This window comes from Benincasa hispida, chromosome 1, assembly GCF_027475165.1.
Source record: "Benincasa hispida cultivar pf3 chromosome 1, pf3_genome.v1.1, whole genome shotgun sequence".
In the NCBI taxonomy this organism is placed as follows: domain Eukaryota; kingdom Viridiplantae; phylum Streptophyta; class Magnoliopsida; order Cucurbitales; family Cucurbitaceae; genus Benincasa; species Benincasa hispida.
Window position 1 is genome coordinate 71,239,630 of NC_143478.1, and position 24,316 is coordinate 71,263,945.

Sequence of the window (24,316 nt, forward strand, 5' to 3'; positions counted from 1 at the left end):
CCAAATACAACCTTAAAAGTTACTACATACTCAAATTTCTCTTATTATTGTTATTGTTGTTTTTGTTATTATTGTTGTTTTTCTTCTTCTTCTTGTTGATACACTTGATACCACTTGATACGTTTGATACGCTTGATACAATACTGATGTACACTCGATACCCCTTGATACGTTTGATACACTACTGATGTACATCTAGTATACTTGATACCACTAGTTGATATCGCCAATTGGGCATTATTGACGATCTGATAGTGACATCGTTGTACAGAGAGATTGAAACGGCATTACCAACGAGAAATGGAGGCCAGATTTTGAGATTGTTGTGGCCTTGGTAGGTAGGTTGAATGATCGTACAGAGAGTGATCTGTTGGTTCCGATAGACGGCATATATGTCAAGGCGGTCGTAATAGACTCCGATCTTGTCATTAAGGCTTCAGGAGGAGATAGTGACTTGGATACTGGAGGAGATGAAATTAGCAATGGTGACATTGAAGAGGAAGACAATGGCGTTGATGATGAATTTGGGCTTTGTAGGTTGAAGATTCGCCCAAATTGGGAGGTTAGTGAGGAGGATTAGGAAGAGGAAAATTAGAAATATCGTCTGATGGGAAACATGATTCTGATTGGATATTTGTCATATTTACAAATTTTGAAAAATGGGAGTCATACTTGCTAAACTCTAAACTTAATTTGCTATCCAATACATTTTTCCATGTTAAAAATTAGTCAATTCTATTGAGGAAAAAAAAAAAACAAGTACACTAATTAAAATGAACATAATTTAATTGACATAATATTCATAATATCAACTTCAAAGTTAAGGGTTCAATTCCCGTACTCCACATATTACCAAATAAAGGGAAAAAAGAACATAGTAAACTGTACAGATAATCTTTCTGGATAAAACTATATCCAAAAGGGACCAATTCACTATTATCCAGAAAGCAAGACATAATAATAAAAGTTATCGTAAGATGAGATTTAAAACTTTGCAGAACGTAGCTTTTGTTCTCTGTGAGGCAATGTTTGTTTATACTAATCAACCTGCAAAGATAAACCCAATATTCTCAACTCTATCAAATGAAAACGTTTTAAACTAATTTTCACGATTTTATTAATGAATTAATTTTTGAAATTCAATGAAAACATATAAAAATGGGTGAAAAATATTTATTTCTTAACTAGAGATAACGAGCTTCAATAAATATATATATACACACGTGTGTGATTATAGATCAAGACTTAAATACAATTAAAATCACTTTGTTAATGAATTAATTCTTTTGCATTGTATTGTATGTACTAATACTTTCGACCTAATTGTCATATTTGCAACTATTCCAAAGTTTAGTTAGTTATCGAAGAACAAAATAATTTAACAATAAATGATAAAAACCTTAATTACCTTAAAGCAGCTGTTTAGAAGATGGGAAAGTTTGGCGATCGCCTTGGCTAAGTGGCAGCAGTGGACATCCAACAACTTCCAAACTATCCAATTTGGTGAGGGATGACATGACTTGTTTTGAAGGCAACTACTTTAAATCTTTGCAATAAGAAAGCTTCAATACTTCTAAAAATATAGGATGCGTTTGAAGTAATAAGTTGGTTATTATAGTCTAAATTATTATAATTGAGTTATAATAGTTTGTATTTGAGGTATAGATTATTTTATTTTGAATTATAATAGTATGTGTTTGAGGTGTAAACTATTTTAATTTGAGAAGGAAATAGTAAACACTGTAGCAAAGAATAAAAAATCATAAATGTAAAATAGTAAAAACTGCCGCGAATAGTAAATACTGTAACAAATGGAGACTACAAAATAGTATTTACTGTAGCAAGAGATGGTTATTATAGTTTTAAGATAATTCTTGCTCCAAATGCCCCTGTAAGGTTTCCGAACAAGTCTGGTAGAGCTTCAATACCATTAAAGCCATGAATTTCTAACATCTTCAAGGTTGTGAGATGGAAAAGTTGTTGAGGAAGCTGAGTTGCAAGATTATTTTTGGAGGTATCCTCCAAGCAAAGATAGTTTAATTGAAGATTGGTCTATGAAGGCACTAAAGTCGTAATCTTTCATAACCCACAAATTTTCATGTCTTCCAAATTGTTATATCCTTTACACATTTAGAGATAACTTGGGACAATCACGAATCATCAGTGACTTAATAGAGTTGCAACATTCTAGCTGATTTGGTAGTTTCATCAATTCTTCCGATTGCGAATGCTTAGACTTTGAAGAGATTTGAAGTGGTCAGGGAACACTCTTTAATTTGGAACAATACTCCATGGATAATTTGTCCAGAAGAGGAAAAGCAATGCCATTTGATACAATCTTAAACATGACAAGTTCCTCGAAGTTGGTTAATTGTCCTAGCATTGGAAACATTCCACATTTTTCACATCCTTCAAGACATTCTAACCAACCCTTCAACAAAAATGTTATTATCAAAAGCTTGCCCAGAATATTCTTGATAAATAATGATTGAAGATTGTGATGTGGCTCATTTCGGTTGTTATCATCTTCCTTGGAGGAAAAATTCCAGGGAACATTTGGAGCAAAGATACTATTATAACTCAAACTAAAATAATCTATATCTCAAACACAAACTATTATAACCCAACTACAATAACCTAGGACTATAATAACAACTTCTTGTCCGAAACGCTCTAGAAGTGTTTATAGAATTCAATTCACCAATCAACTTGAGCTTTTGCAACAATGGGTGATTTAACATGTGATCAGAGCAAGAGTTGTTGGGTTCAAACCTTTACAATGTTATTACCTCTTGAATTAATATCGATTTTCATTTTTTGGTCTTCAACAAATTTTCAAATCCTGAGAAAGGGTGTTAAAGTTTTTATTTAACTAAATTTACCGCAATCAATCAGCTCAAGCTTTTAATCAATCAATAATTTAATACCGTCTCATCTTTAATTCTATTTCAAAAAATATTCTTATATTCCTTTTTTAGTCCAAATTTCTGATAATCTTATCCCCAAGGTTTTAGAGGAAAAACAGGAATAAGATTGTTTGGAAGCCAAATTCCATAATGAGTGGTCATTAACCCTATACAATTATACATTCCTGAGAAATTTTTGATCTTTCTCTTTTTAATTCAAGGTAGTTAGTACATTTTAATGAGTCCAATTGATTTTTTTACAAGTCTCAGGTGCATAAGGGGTAGAGCAGAGCGTTCGATGCAAAAAGATGTCAAAATAGCCAAGTTTGGAGCTAAAATACATTAAGAGTGAAAGAAGGCCCAGAAAATTACCATTCTGCCCCTAGGCACAACATTGCAACACTCAAACAAAGTGTTGCGCAACGCTTGAAGACAGAAGCGATGTTTTTTTGGGCAAAACAAGGTAGCAGCGCTGCGACGCTTCGGATTCTAACGGACGTCGTGCGTAGTGTGGAGCCTAAGCAAGCGTTGCTGCAGCTCCGCGCCCAACGTTGCAACGCTCTTGCGCAGGGTTGCAACGCTGCAACTTTGCTTTATATCATCATTTTGGCCGATTTTGACGAGGATCACACCGTTTTTTCATTTTCTTCACTTGTAATCTACATTTATCCACCGTAAACATTATTTTATTTCATTTTTGGTAAAGATTGAACTTTAAGAACTTGATTTTGAAGATGATTAAAGGCTAGAGGTAAGAACTTAGCTTGGGTCTTTTGGTTTATTTCCTTTCTTTTAGGATTCTTGAGACTTGGGATTGTATTTTGTTGAGAACTTCTAATATAATAGAGATTTCATGGCAATTATTCTTCAATCTTTCTTTCATGAGAATATCTGATATATTAGTCATGTTAGTTTGATTGCTTGCTTTCGATAAGCCCTAATTGGTAAGCGTTAGTTAATCACTTAGAAGCAAGGTTGTGGTGTTAATTTGGGGTTCCAATTAATAAGCATTCTCTTTCTAATCTAGATGAATCTCGCTTGAGAAGTTGATTAGATGATGGAAATTGATTATTCAACTTAACATGCCCTTAAGCTTAATGCTTGTTATTTTATTGTTTGGGTGAGGATTCTTGCTTAAGCTAAAATTAATTCGATCTTATGGACTGCCACTTAGGATTCTAAGTGAGTTGGTTAAGTTTTAATTGGAAAGTCTCATGCTTATTTTGTGATTAAGTCTATGATAGAATTATAAGGAATGGAAAAAACTAGACCGACCCAAGCTAAGTGTTTGCTTGATTAGTTCACACTCAGTTTGTTGAAAAATAGAATATTTGCCCTGGGGGCATTTTTGTCTTTTCATGTGTACCCTAGGGTTTCATCTTTTTCTATTTAAACTGTAGCCTCTCAGCATTACTTTGTATCACACTATTATAATAAAAGTTTTCTACATCGTGGTTTTTTCTCCCTGTACTAGGGTTTTCCATGTAACAAGTGTGTCATTTTCTCTTCTCTTTACTTTTGATCATGGTATCAGAGCAAGATGAAACCCTGACTACCATTGAGGAAAACCCAATAGGAGAATCGCAAGGGTCATCTAGCACTACGAAAACAGAAATCGAAGTTGTCGTTAAAACAACCATGGAACGGTATTTTCAGATGATGATGCCCCGGTTTCAGGAGATGATTGAATCAACCATTGACAAGCCGCATGGATCAAGCTTCGGATCGTACGGGTCTGATGATTCCGGCCCTAGTCAGCTGCACGAACAGGTCGGATCGCACGGGTCAGCTGCCTATGGAGACGATCGAAAAACCCAGCAGATCTCGGTCGAGTCCGAGCCGCACGCGTCGATCCTAGCCGTCGGTGTTGAAGCCCAGCCAGACGCATGCGATGTTCCAGCCGCACGCGATGCCCAGCCACCGGTGCTCGAGGTCCAGCCACCCGCGAAGTCCTAGCCGCACGCAATGTTCCAGCCCTCGATGTTCGATGTCTAGCCGCCCATGAAGTCCCAACCGAACGCGATGTTCCAGCCCTCGATGTTTCAACCGTCGGATGACACCCAACCACACGTGATGAACGGAGTCGGACAATAGGCATTGATGTCCAGATGCGATACCCAGTTGCGTGAGTCAGCGCCGATCCGAGCCACGAGCTTCGACCTCTCAAGCCATGTTCTCATGTCGTCGTCACATATGGCTGCCGGAACCGCTCGCAATTCCTTCCAATCGAGCAATTCTAATCCTTTCTAGCCAAGTGGATCTGACTTCGTTCAAGAACAGTTGGCCCAGTTGCAGCTTCAGATTAGACAGCAGAATGAGTCAATACAACAGCAGATGGCGTCTTGGAGAGGCTCTTGGAACTACATCAAATAGTCGGGGAGAAATCTCTTATTGCCCAGCTTATTCAGAAAGACCAATTACTTTTTTTCCTACTTTATCTACAGTTCAATTATTTTATGAGAATCCTGCTAGCAGTATTGTATGAGAGAAATTAAAAGGCCATAATTATTTTTCATGGTCTCAATCTGTGACAATGGCTCTCGAGAGTCGTCATAAGTTCGGGTATTTGACTGGCAAAATACCAAAACCTAGACAAGGCGACCCTCAGGCATGCGTATGGAAAAGTGGACTCTTTTCTCTGATCTATGTTAATAGGGAGTATGGAACCCCATGGAACGCCCCTGCTGTATGCTGCTACTGCAAGGGATATTTGGGAGGTTGTACAAAAGTTGTACTCCTCATGACAAAATGGAGCTCATCTGTATATGCTCCGTAAACAAGTTCATGAATGTAAACAAGGGACCATGGACCTCATAACTTACTTCAATAAGCTGTCTATGATTTCGCAAGAGATGGATTTATATCGAGAATTGAATTAGAGCTGTCCGTGTGGAGGAGTTTTGTACTATAAGTCCGAAAAGACAGACCGGGTCTATGATTTTTTGGCAGGACTTAACCCAAAATTTGATGCTGTGCGAAGTCGAATTCTAGGAACTAGCCTAGTTCCCTCCTTGATGGAAGTATGTTCTAAAATCCAACTTGAGGAAGATAGGCCTACTGCCATGAATAACCCAATAATTAAATCAACAGATTCTGCTGCGTTTAAAGTGTCAGGAATTGACAAACAAAATGGAGAAGTACCTCTGGTCTGTGAACAATGTAAGAAGCCCTGACACACTAAGGAGCAATGCTGGAAGCTACATGGTCGTCCTCAAAATGGTAAAAGACGACAATCAAGACCTGGACGTGCTTTAGCAAGTGAATCTACAGTTGGTCTTCAACCACAAAATCAGGAGACGAGTCAAAACAGCTCTAGTACAATGGGTGTTAGTGCAATCACACAATCAGGTATGCATCACTTTTGTGGCCTTGTTAGTACAAATGGTAGAAAACCATGGATTCTAGACTCAGGAGCTACGGACCATCTAACCGGCACGTCCGACCAGTTCTTGTCTTATTACCCGAGTGTTGGGAATGAGAGGATCAGGATCGCTGATGGCTCCTTCACCCCTATGGCCAGGAAAGGCCATTTATCACCCTTTGAGGGTTTTGTCCTCCAAGATGTTCTACATGTGCCTAAAATTTCCTGCAATTTGCTATATGTCAATAAGATTACCAGGGATTTGAAATGTCGTGTTATCTTCTCACCCGATGCTGCTATTTTTTAGGATTTGAACTTGAAGATGACAATTGGCACTGCCCGACATGATGGGGGCTCTATTTCCTTACTGAAGATACCTCCTCTAGGATTTGTGATAGGATTAGTTTATTGTTTTCCTGTTTTTCCAATTCTGAGACAGATTATATGTTATGGCACTTTCGTCTGGGTCATCCGAGTTTTCATTATATGAAATATTTATTTCCTCATCTATTTCATAATATTAATGTTTCTAACTTGAAATGTGATGTATGTCCAAGCTAAACAACCTCACGTATCGTTCAAACCCCAACCTTATAAACCTTCGAAACCCTTCACCCTTTTTCATAGTGATGTGTGGGGTCCATCTTCAGTTACAACCTCTACTGGCAAACGGTGGTTGTAACTTTTATAGACGACCACACAAGGTTGACCTGGGTTTTCCTCCTTACTGACAAGTCCAAAGTCACCTCTGTCTTCCAGCAGTTTTATAATTCTATAGAAACCCAGTTCAACTCGAGAATTACCATTCTTCGGAGCGATAATGGTTGGGAATTCTTTAATAATAACCTCGGGGAATTCCTTGCCTTTAATGGTATAATCCATCAAAGTTCATGTGCTTATACCCCACAAAAAATGGCGTGGCTGAACGGAAAAACCGTCACCTAATTGAGGTTGCTCGGTCACTCATGCTATCCACATCTCTTCCGTCATATATTTGGGGAGATGTTGTTCTGACAGCAGCTCACTTAATAAACTGAATGCCCTTGGATCTTAAAGTTCCAAACCCCTTTTGACTATTTCAAAGAGGCATATCCTGATAACCGCCTTACCCATGATGTTCCACTTCGTGTGTTCGGGTGTGTTGTGTTTGTCCATACCCATGGTCCTAATCGAACTAAATTTACCCTTTGGGCTCAGAAGTGTGTTTTTGTGGATACTCCCTTCATCAACGCGGGTACAAATTTTACCATTTTTCTTCTCGCAAGTACTTTGTTTCCATGGATGTCACCTTCTTTGAAGACCGTCCCTTTTTCCCCCTTAGTCCTCTTCTGGGGGAGAGTATAAGTGAAGAGTCCAATTGGGGTCTAAGTCCTTGCCTGCCAGACCTTCCTGAGTCCATTCTCGACACAAGTGTCAATGCTTCTATTCTTCCTACCGAGCAAGTCCCATGGATCATGTACTATAAGAGGAATCTTTAAAAGGAAATAGTGCCGCCGATCAGTTCTCCGGCTCCAGTACATGAGTCAGAACGAGTGACAGTTCCAAGTACGAAGTCTTATATTCCTAATAATGATAACATGTGTGGTGATAATGCTTGTGTTGAAAGTAGTGTAAGCAGAGACATGATGCTCGTAATTATGTAGTGGAAATATTGATGATATGCGTTGATGGATTTACGTTGTGCACTCAAGTTTCCCCAGCGGAATTCAAGTGTAAATTCCTCTGAGTTTCCTGGTAAATCTAGGGTCGAACACAGAGACTTGTGAAAATAGAGTGCGTTGATAATTTTGATGAAAATCTTGCTGTAACCGGAAAACTAAATAAAGTGTTGGTTTGCTGATTGCGTTGATTAAAGATAAATAACAAATGTGGCGGAGTTTGAAAAGAGTTGGTAAATGGGAAATGCGATGAATATGCGGTGAACAGGTTGAGAACGGGTCGGCTAACACTTCTTAGAGTGCGTTCATGCTTTGCGATCATGCAAAATGCATACAATAGTAAACCACCTCTCGGCGTGAATGCTACAACCTCTAATACTAGAACGCATGCGATGTTTGTGCAAAGGTGTCTATAGCGCCTACACATAAACCTCTAATTCTTGTCTATGTGATGATACACAAACAAGGCGACCACAAATCATCATACCTATTCCTAGGATGCATGCGATGCAAGTTGACAAACAGAGCTTATCTCTAAGTCCCTATCTCTTATTTATGCAAGCCTAATCTTGCTCTTTCGAGTCCAAATTCTAACCTAGCTCTCTTGAGACATTAGGTTCTTTCTTTAGACTCTCTCTCGAGTAACTCTAAAGGGTATTTTGCACAGCATAAAACAAGACAATTGCAAGCAATAAACTTCCTAGGTCATGTTAGCTTAGTTCTTCTCAACCGATTCGACTAGCTTAGCTACTCATGCGTATTAAGAGAGCGAGCAGATGTAGAAATAGAACTTCCATTAAATAGATATGAAGATGGAGTACAAAATAACAATGCAAGTTTAATAAAGAGCCTAGTAACAATTTCTTGTTGCCAGACGTTTACACTATTTCTACTCATGCTCTAAAGATAATCTTGCTCTCGCGAGAGTCGGCCCGCTCTCTGCTCTTACGCCCCAAGGTTCTCTCTTGAGTTTCCCTGGGCGATCTCCGACACCACCACTCTTCTCTTGCTCCGCCTTAAAATGGAAAAGGAATTATGAACAAAAGCGGCTGGTTAATTCGTCAACCGGTCAACCCCTTCTCTGAAGAATGCACTTGGTATTTATAAAGCATCCATGGTGAAAGACGGCTTCTCTCTCCTGGTTGTACAGATGGGACAATTTTAATTCCTGACTAATGCGTCGGATAATTGTCATCGATAAAGCTGAATGTACTTCGTGACTGTTATCGGCTGTCAACTTAATTTGGATCCGACTGTCATCAACTTTCTGTCCCATCGCTTTTAATTATCCTTTCACCCGGATGTGCCCACCATGTTGCGCTGACCAAGTTGCGGCGATTCTTCTTGGGCAAATGTTTGCGAGCAAGATCAACGCAAAGTATTGTGGTGAAGTTACGCTCGAACAGTGAATTCCTATGATCGCCATCTTTGCATTGCGTTAACGCATATTCTGTATGAAAATATAAAGATCAACTGTTCTAATGCGTTGGACGCATGCGACCGCAATATTATAGAATTTATGCTTAATGGACGCAATTTAACATATTTCATCAATGCAATCTAACATTGTTTAAGATCTTAGCACTATGATAACGTGCATTTTTGCCCGTTATCACACCCCCAAATTTAAACAATGCTTGTCCTCAAGCATAAGCTAAAGATTCCTTTAGCAAGTCAACCACAAAGTTCTTTTCCTAGATTTCTCAAGGATACTTCGTTCAAATCCTATATGCCAGAATTTCCTTAAGTCTTATTCAAGTCTCTTCCTAAAATATTTCTAAGACTTAAGGATTGCAAGCTTAACTTTCAAAAGGACTTTACTAAATTCCAGAACATCGCATGATTTATTTCAAAAAGAAAATTTTCCACCGGGGTGTCAAATGATTTATCCTTGCACAAAAAATTTCTTCATTACTATTTTTTTCTAACCTTGCGCTGATCCGAGTGCCTTGTCTTCGTTTTGGCTTGCCCCCAAGGGTGTCATGCAGACATCCAACTATGAGCAATGCACTCTTTCTCAGACTAAACTTATACCAATTTGGCAGTGGAGTTGCGGTCATTGATTTATGCGTTGATCCTAGTGACTTACTTTCATTTTGACTTGCCCTCACGTGTGTCATGCGGACATCCAACTATTGGTAAGTGCCTTTCACAACTTAACTCTTATCAACATGGGTTTCCCATTGCGTTGACAGTGGAATTGTTATTCTCAATTTTTTTTTGTTTTTTTTATATAGCAAGGTCGAAAATAAATACCTCACTCCCAAATTTTAAATGCGGAAATGTCCTCATTGCCAAAAAATTAAAATAAGTCATGCGATGATCATAGAATGCATTGTAAAAAGAGTTTGAAAGAAAGCTAGCAAACCCCTAACTTCTAGAAATATTTCATGAGGTGACTATCTTAAGATTAAGTTAACTCTGATGTATATGAAAGGCATAGAAGCATATTTTTCATCATTGAAATCATACTTGGCAAAGAAACAGACTGCGACAAACTACTAAATTTATCTACTTGTCAAATGATTGTGGTGATCAAAGAGGATGCAGTGATAAAACGTTGAAAAGTAAATTTCAATGTGATAGTGCAAAAATTGAAATGAAGATAAGGAAGAGTACACCCCCAAATTTTGCGCTTTCGCCCGCATTGTGTTGACGCATCCATCTTTGCGGCGATCTTTCTTCGTTGGATTGTGGTAATGGAATAAGATAAGAGGCTTCGCGTAATATCTCCGCAATCCAGCACCTCGATCATTTGCAAGAAGAATAAAGAGAGGATCAAATTATTTGAAACAAAATAAAACTCGTTATCACTTTTTTTTTTTTGTAGTAAAGATAGTCATAGTAAAATAAGGATAGATCAGGATTTGAAAAGATAGTAAAAATTCCGAGTAGTGGAGAAAAGAGTTGAAGAATTAAGGTTTCTCAAAACTTGCGTCCCTGATAGATTGCGATCATTTGATAACGCAAGGACCACCTACTTCCTTCTTTATTCAAAGTTGGCGATGCCAGCCTTCCCATGATATGCCTTTATTCGCTGCCCATTGACTTTGAATATGTTGGTTCCGTCATCTTTGATAATTCAACCGCATCATGCGGAAGTACTTGTTTAATTATGAATGGTCTGGACCAACGTGACTTTAGCTTTCCCAAGAAGAGTCGCAGACGTGAGTTGAATAGCAAGACCTTTTGCCTGACTTGGAGGTTCTTACCGTATATGCGTTGATCATGCCAGCACTTGGTGCGCTCTTTATAAATCTTCGCATTTTCATATGCGTTGTTCCTCCATTCTTCTAGCTCGACCAGTTGCATTTTTCGCGCTTCCCCTGCCTTCTTCAAATCAAAATTCAGTTTCTTGACCGCCCACAACGCTTTATACTCCAACTTCAAAGGCAAATGACATGCCTTACCAAATACCAACGCATAGGGGGACATACTTATTGGTGTTTTAAATGCGGTCTGGTATGCCCACAACGCATCATCAAGCTTCATTGCCCAATCTTTCCGCGAAGGTTTTACTACCTTCTCAAGTATTAACTTAATTTCTCGATTGGCCACTTCGGCCTGACCATTCATTTGCAGATGGTATGCGGTGGCCATTTTGTGGAGGATATTGTACTTGTACAGCAGCTCCTTGATATTGTGATTAACAAAGTGTGATCCCTCATCATTTATGATGGCGCAGGGAGTGCCAAAACAAGTGAAAATATTTCTCTTGAGGAATTGGGAGATGATGCGGCGCATGCTATTGCCTCTACCCACTTGGAGACATAATCAACGGCCAATCAAATATAGTGCTTGTCATGCAAAGGAGGGAATGGCCCCATGAAATCAATCCCCCATACGTCGAATAATTCCAGCTCCAAGATGGTGTTCATTGGCATTGCGTTCTTCCATGAAATGTTTCTTGTACGTTGACACCGGTCACATTTCATTACGTAGTTAACCGCGTCCTTGAATAATAAAGGCCAAAAGAATCCACTTTGCAAAACTTTGGCTGTAGTGCGTTGCCCTCCAAAGTGCCCACCATATGGTGAGTCATGGCATTGTGACAATATGCATTGTTGCGCAGCCTCTGGTACGCATGATTGAATGATTTGGTCTGCACCTCTTTTATACAGATTCAGCTCATCCCAATAATAATGTCTGCATTCATTCTTGATCTTCTTCTATTGATGATAGGTGTAATCTTCAGGAAATTGTTCACAAACCAAATAATTAACGATATTCGCATGCTAGGGCAATTCTTCTATGTGGAACAGCTGCTCATCTAGGAACACGGCACTCACCTCAGATTCATTGCGGTCAACCTCGAGATTTTTCAGTCTGGACAAATGATCCGCAACTTGATTCTCCGTACCCTTTCGATCAATTATTTCGATATTAAATTCTTGAAGGAGGAGAACCCATCTGATAAACCTCGGCTTTGCGTCCTTCTTTGTCATTAAATATTTGATTGCCGAGTGATCAGTGTGAATGAGTACCATGGTTCCCAACAGATATGCCCTTAATTTCTCCAACGCAAAAATCACAACTAGGAGTTCTTTCTTAATGTGGTATAATTTATTTCAGCAGGGTTTAGAGTTTTATTCGCATATGCGATGGGGTGCAAAATAATTTTCTTCTTTTGCACTAAGGCTGCCCCCATCGCATACCCACTTGCGTCGCATATGATTTCAAACGACAGTGTCCAATCCGGCACAATCAAGATAAGCGCGGTAATCAGCGCATCTTTTAAAACTCTGAATGCGTTGAGGCAATTTTTGTCAAACTCAATTTTTTTGTCCGCCTCTAACAACGCACTCAGTGGTTGTGCTATCTTAGAAAAATCTTTAACGAAACGTCTATAGAATCCAACATGCCCCAAGATGCTTCGCACAACCTTTATGCTGGTTGGTGGTAGAAGTTTTTCAATTGCTTCAATCTTTGCTTTGTCCACCTCCAACCCTTCTCGGGAGACTTTGTGTTCCAACACTATACCCTCTTTCACCATGAAATGACATTTTTTCCAGTTGAGCACCAGGTTCGTCTCTTTACATCTCTTTAGAATTTTCTCCAAATTAGCTAGGCATACTTCATACGTGTTCCCATAAACGGAGAAATCATCCATAAATATTTCCATTGAATCCTCGAGGTAATTTGAAAAAATCGCCATCATGCACTTTTGGAACGTGCTCGACGCATTGCAGAGGCCAAATGGCATGCGGCGAAAAGCAAATGGGTCTTGTCTAGGTCTTCAGGAGCTATCATGATTTGATTGTATCCGGCATACCCATCCAAGAAGCAGTAAAAATCATTCCCAGCTAGTCTGTCCAGCATTTGATCAATAAATGGCAGAGGGAAATGATTTTTCTTTGTGGCCGCATTCAACTTGCGGTAGTCCATGCATATGCACCATCCAGTGATGGTCCTTTGTGGTATTAATTCATTGTTTTCATTTAGGACTACCGTCATTCCGCCCTTCTTCGGCACACATTGCACGGGACTGACCCACGTGTTATCAGCGATGGGATAGATAATGTCGCATCCAACCACTTGATAATGTCCTTTTTGACGACCTATTTCATCGCAGGGTTAAGTTTGCGTTGATTTTCAATTGTTGCTTTGTAGTCATCCTCAAGAAGAATGTGGTACATGCAGTACGCGGGGCTAATTCCTCTGATGTCAGCGAGCGTCCAACCAATTGCTCGCACATTTTTCTTGACAATACTCATCAACGCATTCTCTTGATCTTTGTTGAGCGCAGAGGAAATTATCACTGGCAGCTTCTCATTCTGCCCTAGAAATGTGTACTTCAAATGGGTTGGTAAGGTCTTCAGTTCAAGTATTGGTAGTTCCACTAGGGAAGGTTGCGTTGTTTTTCTTTCTTCTTTTGGCTATTCTTCTTGCATTGCGATCATTTCTTCTTCTTTGTTTGTTTTCGCTACGATCGCATTGCAGACAACTACGGATGTGTTGACATCCTCTTCTTCACACTCTTCATCAGACTTTTCTTCTTCAATTAAATTCAAGTCATCATCAGAATCTTGCAGGTCTTCCTCATCCGGAAATTTCATGGCACGGATTATATTAAATTTGAGCTTCTGTCTGTTTATACTCAAAGTGATTTCTCCCTTGTGCACATCAATTTGAGCACGACCTGTTGATAGAAAAGGTCGTCCCAAAATGATGGGCATATCTTTGTCGGCCTTATAATCTAGGATGATGAAATCAACTGGCAAAATAAATTTATCAATCGTGATCAGCACATCCTTCACCTTACCTTCTGGATGAACCAAAGATCTGTCAGCCAATTGGAGAGTCACTGATATGGGCACAAGTTGCACCACATTTAATTGTCGAAAAATTGACAGCGACATCAAATTTATGCTGGCCCCCAATTCATACAGGGCTTGCTCAATATAGAGTCCTCCTATGGAGAAAGGAATAGTGAAGCTCCTAGGATCGCTCATCTTCTGTGGGATAATAGATTTGGAACTTTGCGTTAATGCCACCGTGGCAAATTTTCCAGCGCCTCTCTTCTTAGTTACCATGTCCTTCAGAAACTTGGCATAGGCAGGCATTTCCTCAATCGCTTCACTGAAAGGAATGTTAACATGTAATTGCTTTAACATAGAAAAAAAGCATTGGTACTGTACCTCTTCGTTTTTCTTCTTCCTTAGCCTCTGAGGGAAAGGTGCTAACTGAACTTTCACAGTTCCCGTTTCATTTGACTTTGAGGTTGACGCAACCTCAGGTTCTACTGCTTCATTTTTTCTTTCTTCTTCTTGCGTTACCGCAATCTCAGGCTCAGTTGCGATGAAAGTTGTTCTACTCTGCTCCTTTTCTCCCTCCACAATCTTTCCACTGCGCAATGTCATAACCTGACATTGTTCCTTACCTGATCCCCCTGGGTTGTGTGGAAGCTCAGTTGAACTTGGCAACGCCCCTTGCGGTCGACTCTTCAGCTCATTCGCAATCTGCCCCATTTGCAATTCGAGGTTGTGGATGGACATAGCTTGACTTTGAAGCACTGTCTCGTTTTTCTCTATATATTGCTTCAATAGGCTCTCCAGAGAAGAGGATTGTGGTGGTTGTTGTGAGCTACTTGCTTGGTTGCTCTGTTGACCATTGTTGCGTTGGAAGAATCTTGTTGACCCTTCTTTTTGTGCCACAGGTTGGAAATTTTGTTGTTGATTCTTCCAGGCAAAATTGGGGTGGTTTCTTCACCCGGGGTTGTAAGTGTTTGAAAAGGGATTGTTTTTCACAAAGTATACGGATTGTGGATTTTGCGGGCAATCTTCCATCGCATGCCCATCACTGCAAGTCGCACACTTTGCGGTGTTTTGACTTATTGCGTTGATTTGCCCACCTTGCAATGTTGGGTTGTTGATCACCATTCTTGGATCAAATTCATCATTGCGGTCATTTGGTTTTGTAATGAAACAATGACACTATTATTTGCGTCAAAATCTTTAAGTCTCAATCTCTGGTCACTCTCCCTCCAGTATTCATGGTTCTTGGAGATGCAGTCCAAGATATTCTTTGTCTCATTGTAAGTTTTGTTAAGCAGACCACCAGCGGCTGCCGCATTGACAGCGGTCTGCGAAGTGGGATTCAAACCATGATAGAAAATTTCCATTTGAAGGCAGTTTGGTAACCCATTATGCGGACAATCTCGGACCAACCTTTTAAACCTCGCCCAAGCATCGCTGAGCGATTCGTCCATGTCTTGTTCAAAATTAGTAATAAGCTTCCTTCGTCTTGCGTTCTCGGTAGGTGGAAAATACTTCATGAATTTCTCTACTACCTGCTCCCAAGAAGTGATCTCTCCTGATTTGAGTGAATATTTCCTAGCCTGATCACAGAGAGAAAATGGGAACAACGTTAGTCGAACTTCTTCAGCAGAGATGTTCGGGAACATAAAAGTATTGCAGATTTCAATAAAACTTTGGAGATGGGCATGCGGATCCTCGCCACGCCTTCCTCCGAATTGACCTGTAGCCTAGATCATCTGCAGCATCACCGGTTTCATTTCAAATCTACTTCCGTCGAGGGCAGGCCTCATGATTCCCGGAGAGAAATCATAGAGGTTTAGCGATGCATGGTCCCTAATGGGCCTATTGCGATCGTTTGCCAATAGAATCGGATTTTCCATGACATTATTATTGTTTGGTGCTCCATTTCCAAGCTGCTCCGCCATCTCTTCTTTGTCGGATAGTGGTTGCTGTTGGTGGTCTCTTAGTCTCCTTCGAAACGTTCTCTCAATTTTCGGGTCGTAGTTCGCCAAAAATTGAGAGTTCTACAAAGAAATCACAAAAATTACCGTTAACAAACTATTTTGCCAAAGTCCCCAGCAACGGCGCCAAAAACTTATGCTTGTAATTATGTAGTGGAAATATGGAAGATATGCGTTGATAGATTTGCGTTGTGCACTCAAGTTTCCCCAGCGAAATTCAATTGTAAATTCCTTTGAGTTTCCTGGTAAGTCCAGGATCGAACACAGGGACTTGTGAAAATAGGTTGCGTTGATAATTTTGATGAAAACCTTGCAGTAACCGGGTAACTAAATAAAGTGTTGGTTTGCTGATTGTGTTGATTAAAGATAAATAATAAAGGCAGTGGAGTTTGAAAAGAGTTGGTAAACGGGAAATGCGATGAATATGCGGTGAACGGGTTGAGAAGGGTTCGGCTAACACTCCCTAGAGTGCGTTCATGCTTTGAGATCATGGAAAATGCATACAATAGTAAACCACCTCTCGGCGTGAATGCTACAGCTTTTAATACTAGAACGCATGCGATGTATGTGCAAAGGTGTCTATAAGGCCTACACATAAACCTCTAATTCTTGTCTATGCGATGATACACAAACAATTCGACCACAAATCATCATACCTATTCCTAGGATGCATGCGATGCAAGTTAACAAACAGAGCTTATCTCTAAGCTCTTATCTTTTGTTTATGCAAGCCTAATCTTGCTCTTTCGAGTTCAAATTCTAAACTAACTCTCTCTAGATATTAGGTTCTTTTTTTAGACTCTTTTTCGAGTAACTCTAAAGGGTATTTTGCACAGCATAAAACAAGACAATCGCAAGTAATAAATTTCCTAGGTCATGTTAGTTTAGTTCTTCTCAACCCATTCGACTAGCTTAGCTACTCATGCGTATTAAGAGAGTGAACAGATGTAGAAATAGAACTTCCATTAAATAGATATGAAGATGGAGTACAAAATAACAATGCAATTTTAATAAAGAGTCTGGTAGAAATTTCTTGCTGCCAAACGTTTATACTATTTCTACTCGTGCTCTAAAGATAGTCTCGCTCTCGCGAGAGTTGGCCCGCTTTCTGCTCTTACGCCTCAAGGTTCTCTCTCGAGTTTCCCTGAACGATCTCCGGCGCCACCGCTCTTCTCTTGCTCTGCCTTAAAATGGAAAAGGAATTATGAACAGAAGCGGGTGGTTAATTCGTCAATTGATCAACCCCTTCTTTGAAGAATGCACTTGGTATTTATAGAGCATCCATGGTGAAAGGCGGTTTCTCTCTCCTGGTTGTACAGATGAGACAACTTTAATTCTTGACTGATGTGCCGGATAATTGTCACCGATAAAGCTGAATGTACTTCGTGACCGTTATCGGTTATCAACTTAATTTGGATCCGACTATCATCAGCTTTCTGTCCCATCACTCTTAATTATCCTTTCACCTGGATGCGCCCACCATGTTGCGCTGGCCAAGTTGCGACGATTCTTCTTGGGCGAATGTTTGCGAGAAAGATCAACGCAAAGTCTTGCGATGAAGTTACACTCGACCAATGAATTCCTATGATCGCCATCTTTGCATTGCATTAACGTATATTCTGCACGAAAATATAAAGATCAACTGTTCTAATGCATTGGATGCATGCGACCGCAATATTATAGAATTTATGCTTAATGGACGCAATTTGACATATTTCATCAACGCAATCCAACATTGTTTAAGATCTTAGCCCTATGATAACGTGCATTTCTGTCCGTTATCAAGACAGTACCTAGAATGTGACTAATGTGGATACTGAGCACCATGATAGTGTTGACAGTAACAGTGACAGTATTGAGAATGTGGCTGGTACAGGTGAAGGCAGTAATGAACCCCAGGTTCAAATTGAAAATGCTGAAGAAGATATAGATGAAACAAAGCAGGATACTGAGTATGATAAGAAGTCAGAAGATCAGAAAGACCTAGATAAGACAAAGCAAGATTCTAAGTGTGACGAGAAATCAGAAGAACAGAACGATCATGATGCCTCTCTTGACATCCCTATTGCTTTAAGGAAAGGAACGAGGTCTTGTACCAAGTACCCAATGGAGAGTTATATGTCTTATACTAATCTGTCTCCGATGTTCAAAGTGTTAACTACTAGCCTCGACACTATTTCAATATGAAGCAGCATATATGCAGCTATGGAAATTCCTGAGTGGAGAGCCGCTGTCATGGAAGAAATGAAAGTTCTTGAAAAGAACGACACATGGGAACGAGTCACTCTTTCTGAGGGACACAAGACAGTTGGTTACAAATGGATGTTACTGTTAAGTATAGACCCGATGGTACAATCGACCGGTACAAGGCACGGTTAGTGGCTAGAGGATTCACTCAGACCTTTGGGATAGATTACTCAGAGACTTTCTCTCCGATAGCAAAGTTAAATACTGTCTTGGTTGCAGTTAATAAGAATTGGCCTTTGCACCAATTTGATGTGAAGAATGCATTCCTTAATGACAAATTAGAAGAAGAAGTTTACATGAGTCCGCCTCCAGAGTTTGAAAAACAGTTCAATCGCAAAGTTTGTAAACTTAAGAAGTCTTTATATGGGTTGAAGCAGTCTCCAAAGGCCTGGTTTAACAGATTTACTACATTTGGAAAATCGCAAGAGTACATTTAGGGACATTTAGACCACACCTTGTTCACAAAGAAGTTTGTGTCTGGGAAAATGGCAGTTCTAATTGTGTATGTTGATGACATTGTATTCTCGGGGGATGATGCTTCAGAAATAGACAGATTGAAGAAAATGATGGCTGAAGAATTTGAGATCAAGGATCTTGGAAGGTTAAGGTATTTTCTCGGAATGGAGGTGGCCCGATCAAAGGAAGGCATCTCTGTCTTTCAACGAAAGTATATGCTAGAATTGCTTAAAGAGACAGGTATGATAAGATGTAAACCAGTTGACACGCCTATGGAAGCAAATACTAAGCTGAGTGATCTGAGTAGTAGTGCACCAGTTAACAAGGAGAGGTATCAGCGTTTGGTCGGGAAGCTCATTTATCTCTCTCATACGAGACCAGATATTGCACATGCAGTAAGCGTGGTTAACCAATTTATGCAGTCTCCTTATGAAGAACATATGAAGACAGTGGAACGAATTTTAAGATATTTAAAGGCTTTTCCATGCAGGAGATTAATGTTCAGAAAGTCAGACAGACAATGCATCGAGACCTATACAGATGCTGATTGGGCAGGCTCAGTGGTCGACATAAAGTTGACATCAGGCTACTGTATGTTTGTTTGGGGTAACCTTGTTACATAGAGTAAAAAACAAGAGGTGGTTGCCAGAAGTAGTGTCGAAGCTGAATACAGGACCATGAGTCTTGGGATATGTGAAGAAATATGGCTGAAAAAGGTCCTAATTAATCTAAAGTCATGATGGGCCAATGAAACTCTATTGTAATAACAAGACTGTTATAAGCATTACAAACAACCCTGTTCAGCATGATAGAACGAAGCATGTAGAGATTGACATACATTTTATCAAAGAAAGACTTGATAGTGGAAATATCTATGTTCTTTATGTTCCTTCTAGTCAGCAGATTGCAGATGTACTCACAAAAGGACTATTACGACAACTCTTTGACTCATGTGTTAGCAAGTTGGGTCTCATCGATATCTATGCTCCAACTTGAGGGGAGTGTTGAAAAATAGAATATTTGCCCTAGGGGCATTTTTGTCTTTTCATGTGTACCTTAAGGTTTCATTTTTTTTTTTGAAGAGGTATTGTAATTAAAGTGTGGGGTAGGAGAATCGAACCTCAAACCACAAAGTTGATAGTATGAACATTATTAGCCTTTGGGCAAGCATTACTTTGTATCACATTATTATAATAAAAGTTCTCTGCATCGTGGTTTTTTCTCCCTGTACCAGAATTTTCCACATAACAAGTGTATGTCATTTTCTCTTCTCTTTACTTTTCATCACAATTCACTCAACTCACACTCCGTGCATTAAATTTACTCCGCGCAATTTACGTTTATTTAGCATCACCAATCACAACCTCCTCCCCCATCCCAATTACTTCCTATAAATTTTGTGGTCTTGAAATCTTGTCAGCTCCCTATGGATCGATCCGTACTTCCCTTTGCTATATTCAGTAGAGTAAGGCACAAAATTTATTTGGTTTGGATTGCGGGTTTTTACGACTCCCTAATGGCTGTGACCAATTCCTCTTGAAATGAGCAAATTATTGAATTTGAATGGAAAAAACAAGATTTCCTCATCTGAAAGGAGAACCTTTTAATCAGTAACTCCAAAAGACAGCAGCTTTCTAGGAGATTTTTCTCCTTTCATATGACCAGATATTTATAAATTTACTAATGTAATCTTACCTTGAATACAGATTAAAAGAGAAGAAAACATTCTCCAAGATACAGCCTTTAGCCTTTCTTTTAAAATCTGTGCGTGTATCTAAGCCAATCTCCGCATGACTAATACACTCAAGCATGCAGCTTTCTTTCACCCAAAATTAAACGGGTAGTGGTAAGTAGAACTTGTCATTTCAGTCAGGATAACAATAACAACCATTGCAGACTGATAAACGCATACCTTCCTGGAGCAGTGAGTCTTCTCTATGTTGCCTGAGTTTATTGTTCAACTGCCAAAACAAATTTTGAACTTCACAAAGGTTTGAGTTCAACCTACGTTTGGGTAATAGAATGAAAAATAAAACTGCAAATGTCGGTAACGAGCATGCCCGACGTATGTAGTTGTAACCACATGAAGTCAGCCTTCACCCTCTTCAAGTGATGATGATCTAATCCACCTGCAGGAGATGGTAATGAGAATGACTGCAAGTCATGGCAAATGCAAAAGGGTACGCATAAGAGTCCAGTCCATTTCATGAAAGCTGAAGGGTATCCATAGCCCATTTCAAGGGACCTGTCTTTCCTGTGCAATGTTTCTTGTAATATAAAGTCATGTAAAGCACTATGCTGCTCGGTTTTAAAAGACAGTAAAAAATAGATGAGATTATATAGATTAGCTCGAATTTCTCTGGTCTAATGATGACCATAACATATCACTAGAGTAAAAAAGTAGGAGTGCTGGCTGAAACCGGAAAAACTGAATGAATCTAGCTAGATTAGTTGATTTCAGCAGTACATGTCGCATATCGTTGGTTCAATTTCATGAAACTCAAAACAAAAAGTAGTTTAGTGGCTGGTATGGTCTGTTCAGTTGGCATTGGTTATCTAGAACGTTGGTTTCAATGTTGATTTTCACATTTTCTTATATCAGTAGGTTAGACCAAGGCCAGTTTTGGCCAAAAGCAAGATTAACCGATCTACTTATACTCCATTAGAGATTCTAGGTTCAAACATACTCGATGCTTTTCCTTCCATTTGCATACTAATAGACCCCATGTTAACGATGTAGTAGGATTAGTTGTTATCCTTGAGTAATTGGATAATTCCCTAGGTAATCCTTTTTAGTTTCCTATTCCGATTTTAATTCTTAATTTGCTTTTGATTCTCTATCTCTCTCATGTATTCATTAACCTTTGATTCACAATAAGATTTGAGTTTTGATTCTTGGAAAGACTTCCTTATATCTGCATCACTACTTAGATCTCTTAGATCAGTCTTAAATCTAATCTTAAAAGGGGGCGGGAGGGTATGCTTTAATAATAAGGAGCCCTGAAAATTCAACCATCAAATAACTTAAACGTTCTCCATCAGAAGCATCAGATGAAAATCACAAGAAACCATTAGAGTTTATGATGAATATCACCAAAGAGGGTATTAAAAAGCCGACCATTATGGCTGATGAGATCTCTAAGAAATCAAAAGTTGGCTTGAAGGTCAAATACAACAAGACTGAATACAATTTAGCTAACTGTTGAGAAGTAACCCGTTAGAAGTGAGTAACATCTTGGATACATAAATAATGAAAACTTCTCCACTGAACCACACTTTTGAAATAGAATCCAAAACAAAAACTGTGCAAGCTTAGTCGAAACAAGGCTATACTATACTACTATCATGAAGATGTCCATCTTAACAAACAAAAGCAATAAATACTTCCATAAAGGAAGCTAGAGTTTTAAATAGAGTGGGTATGACTCTGTTTACCCTTCTCAATCTGTAATGGTTGCTTACCTAAGAAAGAAACCCATCTCATAACAGAACTTTAAAATAAATGTTACCTTTCAAAATGATGTCTCAAAATCTCAATCTAAACAACAGCATTTCTCTGCCAGACCTTTGCCTTCTCGGCATCAATAATGGATTCCACAAGCTTAACCGCACTGTCCAACTTCCCATCTGCATTCACAACCACATAATCAAAATTCTTGACATGCTGCACTTCCTTTCTAGCCGTTGCAACTCTCACCAATAATGATTCTTTAGTCTCCGTCTTCCTATCGATCAACCTTTCCACTAGTTTAACCTCACTCTCCGCCATCAAAAACACAAAAACAGCAGAATTCCCAAGAATCTTCCTCAATGTTTCAGCCCCTTGAATGTCAACTCTCAACACAATATCATACCCTTTTGCCATAAACTCTCGAATTTGCCTTTTGGGAATCCCCTTGTAATCTCCATACACTGACGCATATTCCAGTAGCTCGTTCCTCTCGATCATGGCGAGAAACTCTTCCTTAGAGACAAAATAATAGTCTTTTCCATCCACTTCACCATGTCGCATTGGTCGGCTAGTCGCTGTGACGACGAAATGGAGCCCTTCTCGGACTTCTCTCAATCGTTTAATCACGGCGTCCTTTCCCACCCCACTTGGGCCACTGATCACAATAACTAAAGGGCTTGGATTCGGCACCAACGGGTCGGAGCTAAACGAAGAACTGAGCGAAGATTCAAGGGAACGAAGCAATTCCAATCGGTCGGCTTTGTCGAGCGGCGGAATGGCGGGGGAGAGCGGTCTTCGAGCATCACCCATTTGAGAAATCGAGGAGAAAAATGGTGGGGTTAGAGGAAATGATTGAATGGGTTTGGATTTGGGGAAAATGGGTTTGCGTAAATTAGTAAAGGGAATGGCGTTGTGGAATTTTGTGCGGAGCATTGAAGAGCGGTAAAGAGAAGTGCCGAAGAATCTGCGAGATATGGGGGAGAAGAATGGGAAGCGCAGTCCACAGTATCCCAACCAATTCAATCTTCAACAGCGTTGGGGAATGGAATTTGGTTTTGAGAATCGAACAAAAATTTGAAGCACAGGGTGAAATTTCTTAAGAAATTTTTGGGTTCTTGAGAAATTTATTCGACTCTTTCTTTTTTGTTTGTTTGACCAAGGGCCGGTTAGAATATGAATATTTTGATATACCAAAAAAACTTTAATTCAAATTTTATGGAAAATTGACAAAAATAATCTCATTGTGTTGTGAATTTGAAGAGGACAATGGAAACATGAATATTTTGATATACCAAAAAAAAAACTTTAATTCAAATTTTATGGAAAATTGACAAAAATAATATTCTTTTGTTGTGAATTCGAATAACACAATGAAAATACGAATATAGAAAAAAAAATATAATATAATAATATTATAAAATTGGATAATATGAAAATTAGTAAAATTTTGAAGTGGAATTCTCACCAATATATGTGTGACTTTTTATAGGTAAAGTGGCAAGTATGACGTGAACTTACATGAATACCAACATGAATAATTACAAGGCACATGGACATGAAGGTGACATATGACTTTATGACACTAAGCAATAAACATCTATTATTATAATTTTCATAATACTTCCCCTTAGATGTCCATATATATATGAAATATGTCTCGTTAAAACCTTACTAGGAAAAACCTAATGGGAAAAAACTCTAGTGAAGGAAAAAGAATACATATTTCATATGATACATACTCCTAAAAGAATATAGTATATTTACTTTCCCTCACGAAAACAATCTCTGAGTCACTGCATTCCAATGTTGTGCACCATTTTTTCAAAATTTGCAGTTGCTACTGCCTTTGTAAATAAGTCTGCTAGGTTATCCTTCAAACAAATTTGTGGTACAATGATGTCATCATTTTATTCAAGATCACGAGTGTAGAAAAGTATCAGTGAAATATGTTTTGTTCTATCTCTTTTAATATATCCTCCTTTGATTTGGGCTATGCAAGCTGTGTTATTTTTGTATAAT

At 39.1% G+C, this 24,316-nt stretch overlaps 1 protein-coding gene across 6 annotated transcripts; it reads right to left on the reverse strand.

The window, feature by feature from the left end:
* Window positions 1–768: 768 nt before the first annotated feature.
* Window positions 769–23,445, reverse strand: LOC120081872 (guanylate kinase 3, chloroplastic-like). 6 transcript variants are annotated; one of them, XR_016527490.1, is made up of 4 exons: window positions 22,356–23,436; window positions 20,759–20,975; window positions 1,409–1,546; window positions 769–1,047 (listed from the first exon to the last, which is right to left on the reverse strand). XR_016527490.1 is itself a non-coding variant. In XM_090310565.1 (2 exons), the coding sequence occupies exon 1, from the start codon at window positions 23,228–23,230 to the stop codon at window positions 22,385–22,387; it is 846 nt and encodes a 281-aa protein (XP_090166691.1). In that variant the 5' UTR covers window positions 23,231–23,445; the 3' UTR covers window positions 769–1,047; window positions 22,356–22,384. The 6 variants fall into 6 exon arrangements, 3 of the variants coding, with proteins under 3 accessions (XP_090166691.1, XP_090166683.1, XP_038892980.1); XR_005482976.2 differs by lacking the exon at window positions 20,759–20,975; XR_016527483.1 differs by lacking the exon at window positions 20,759–20,975 and having other exon boundaries at window positions 1,409–1,573.
* Window positions 23,446–24,316: the final 871 nt, after the last annotated feature.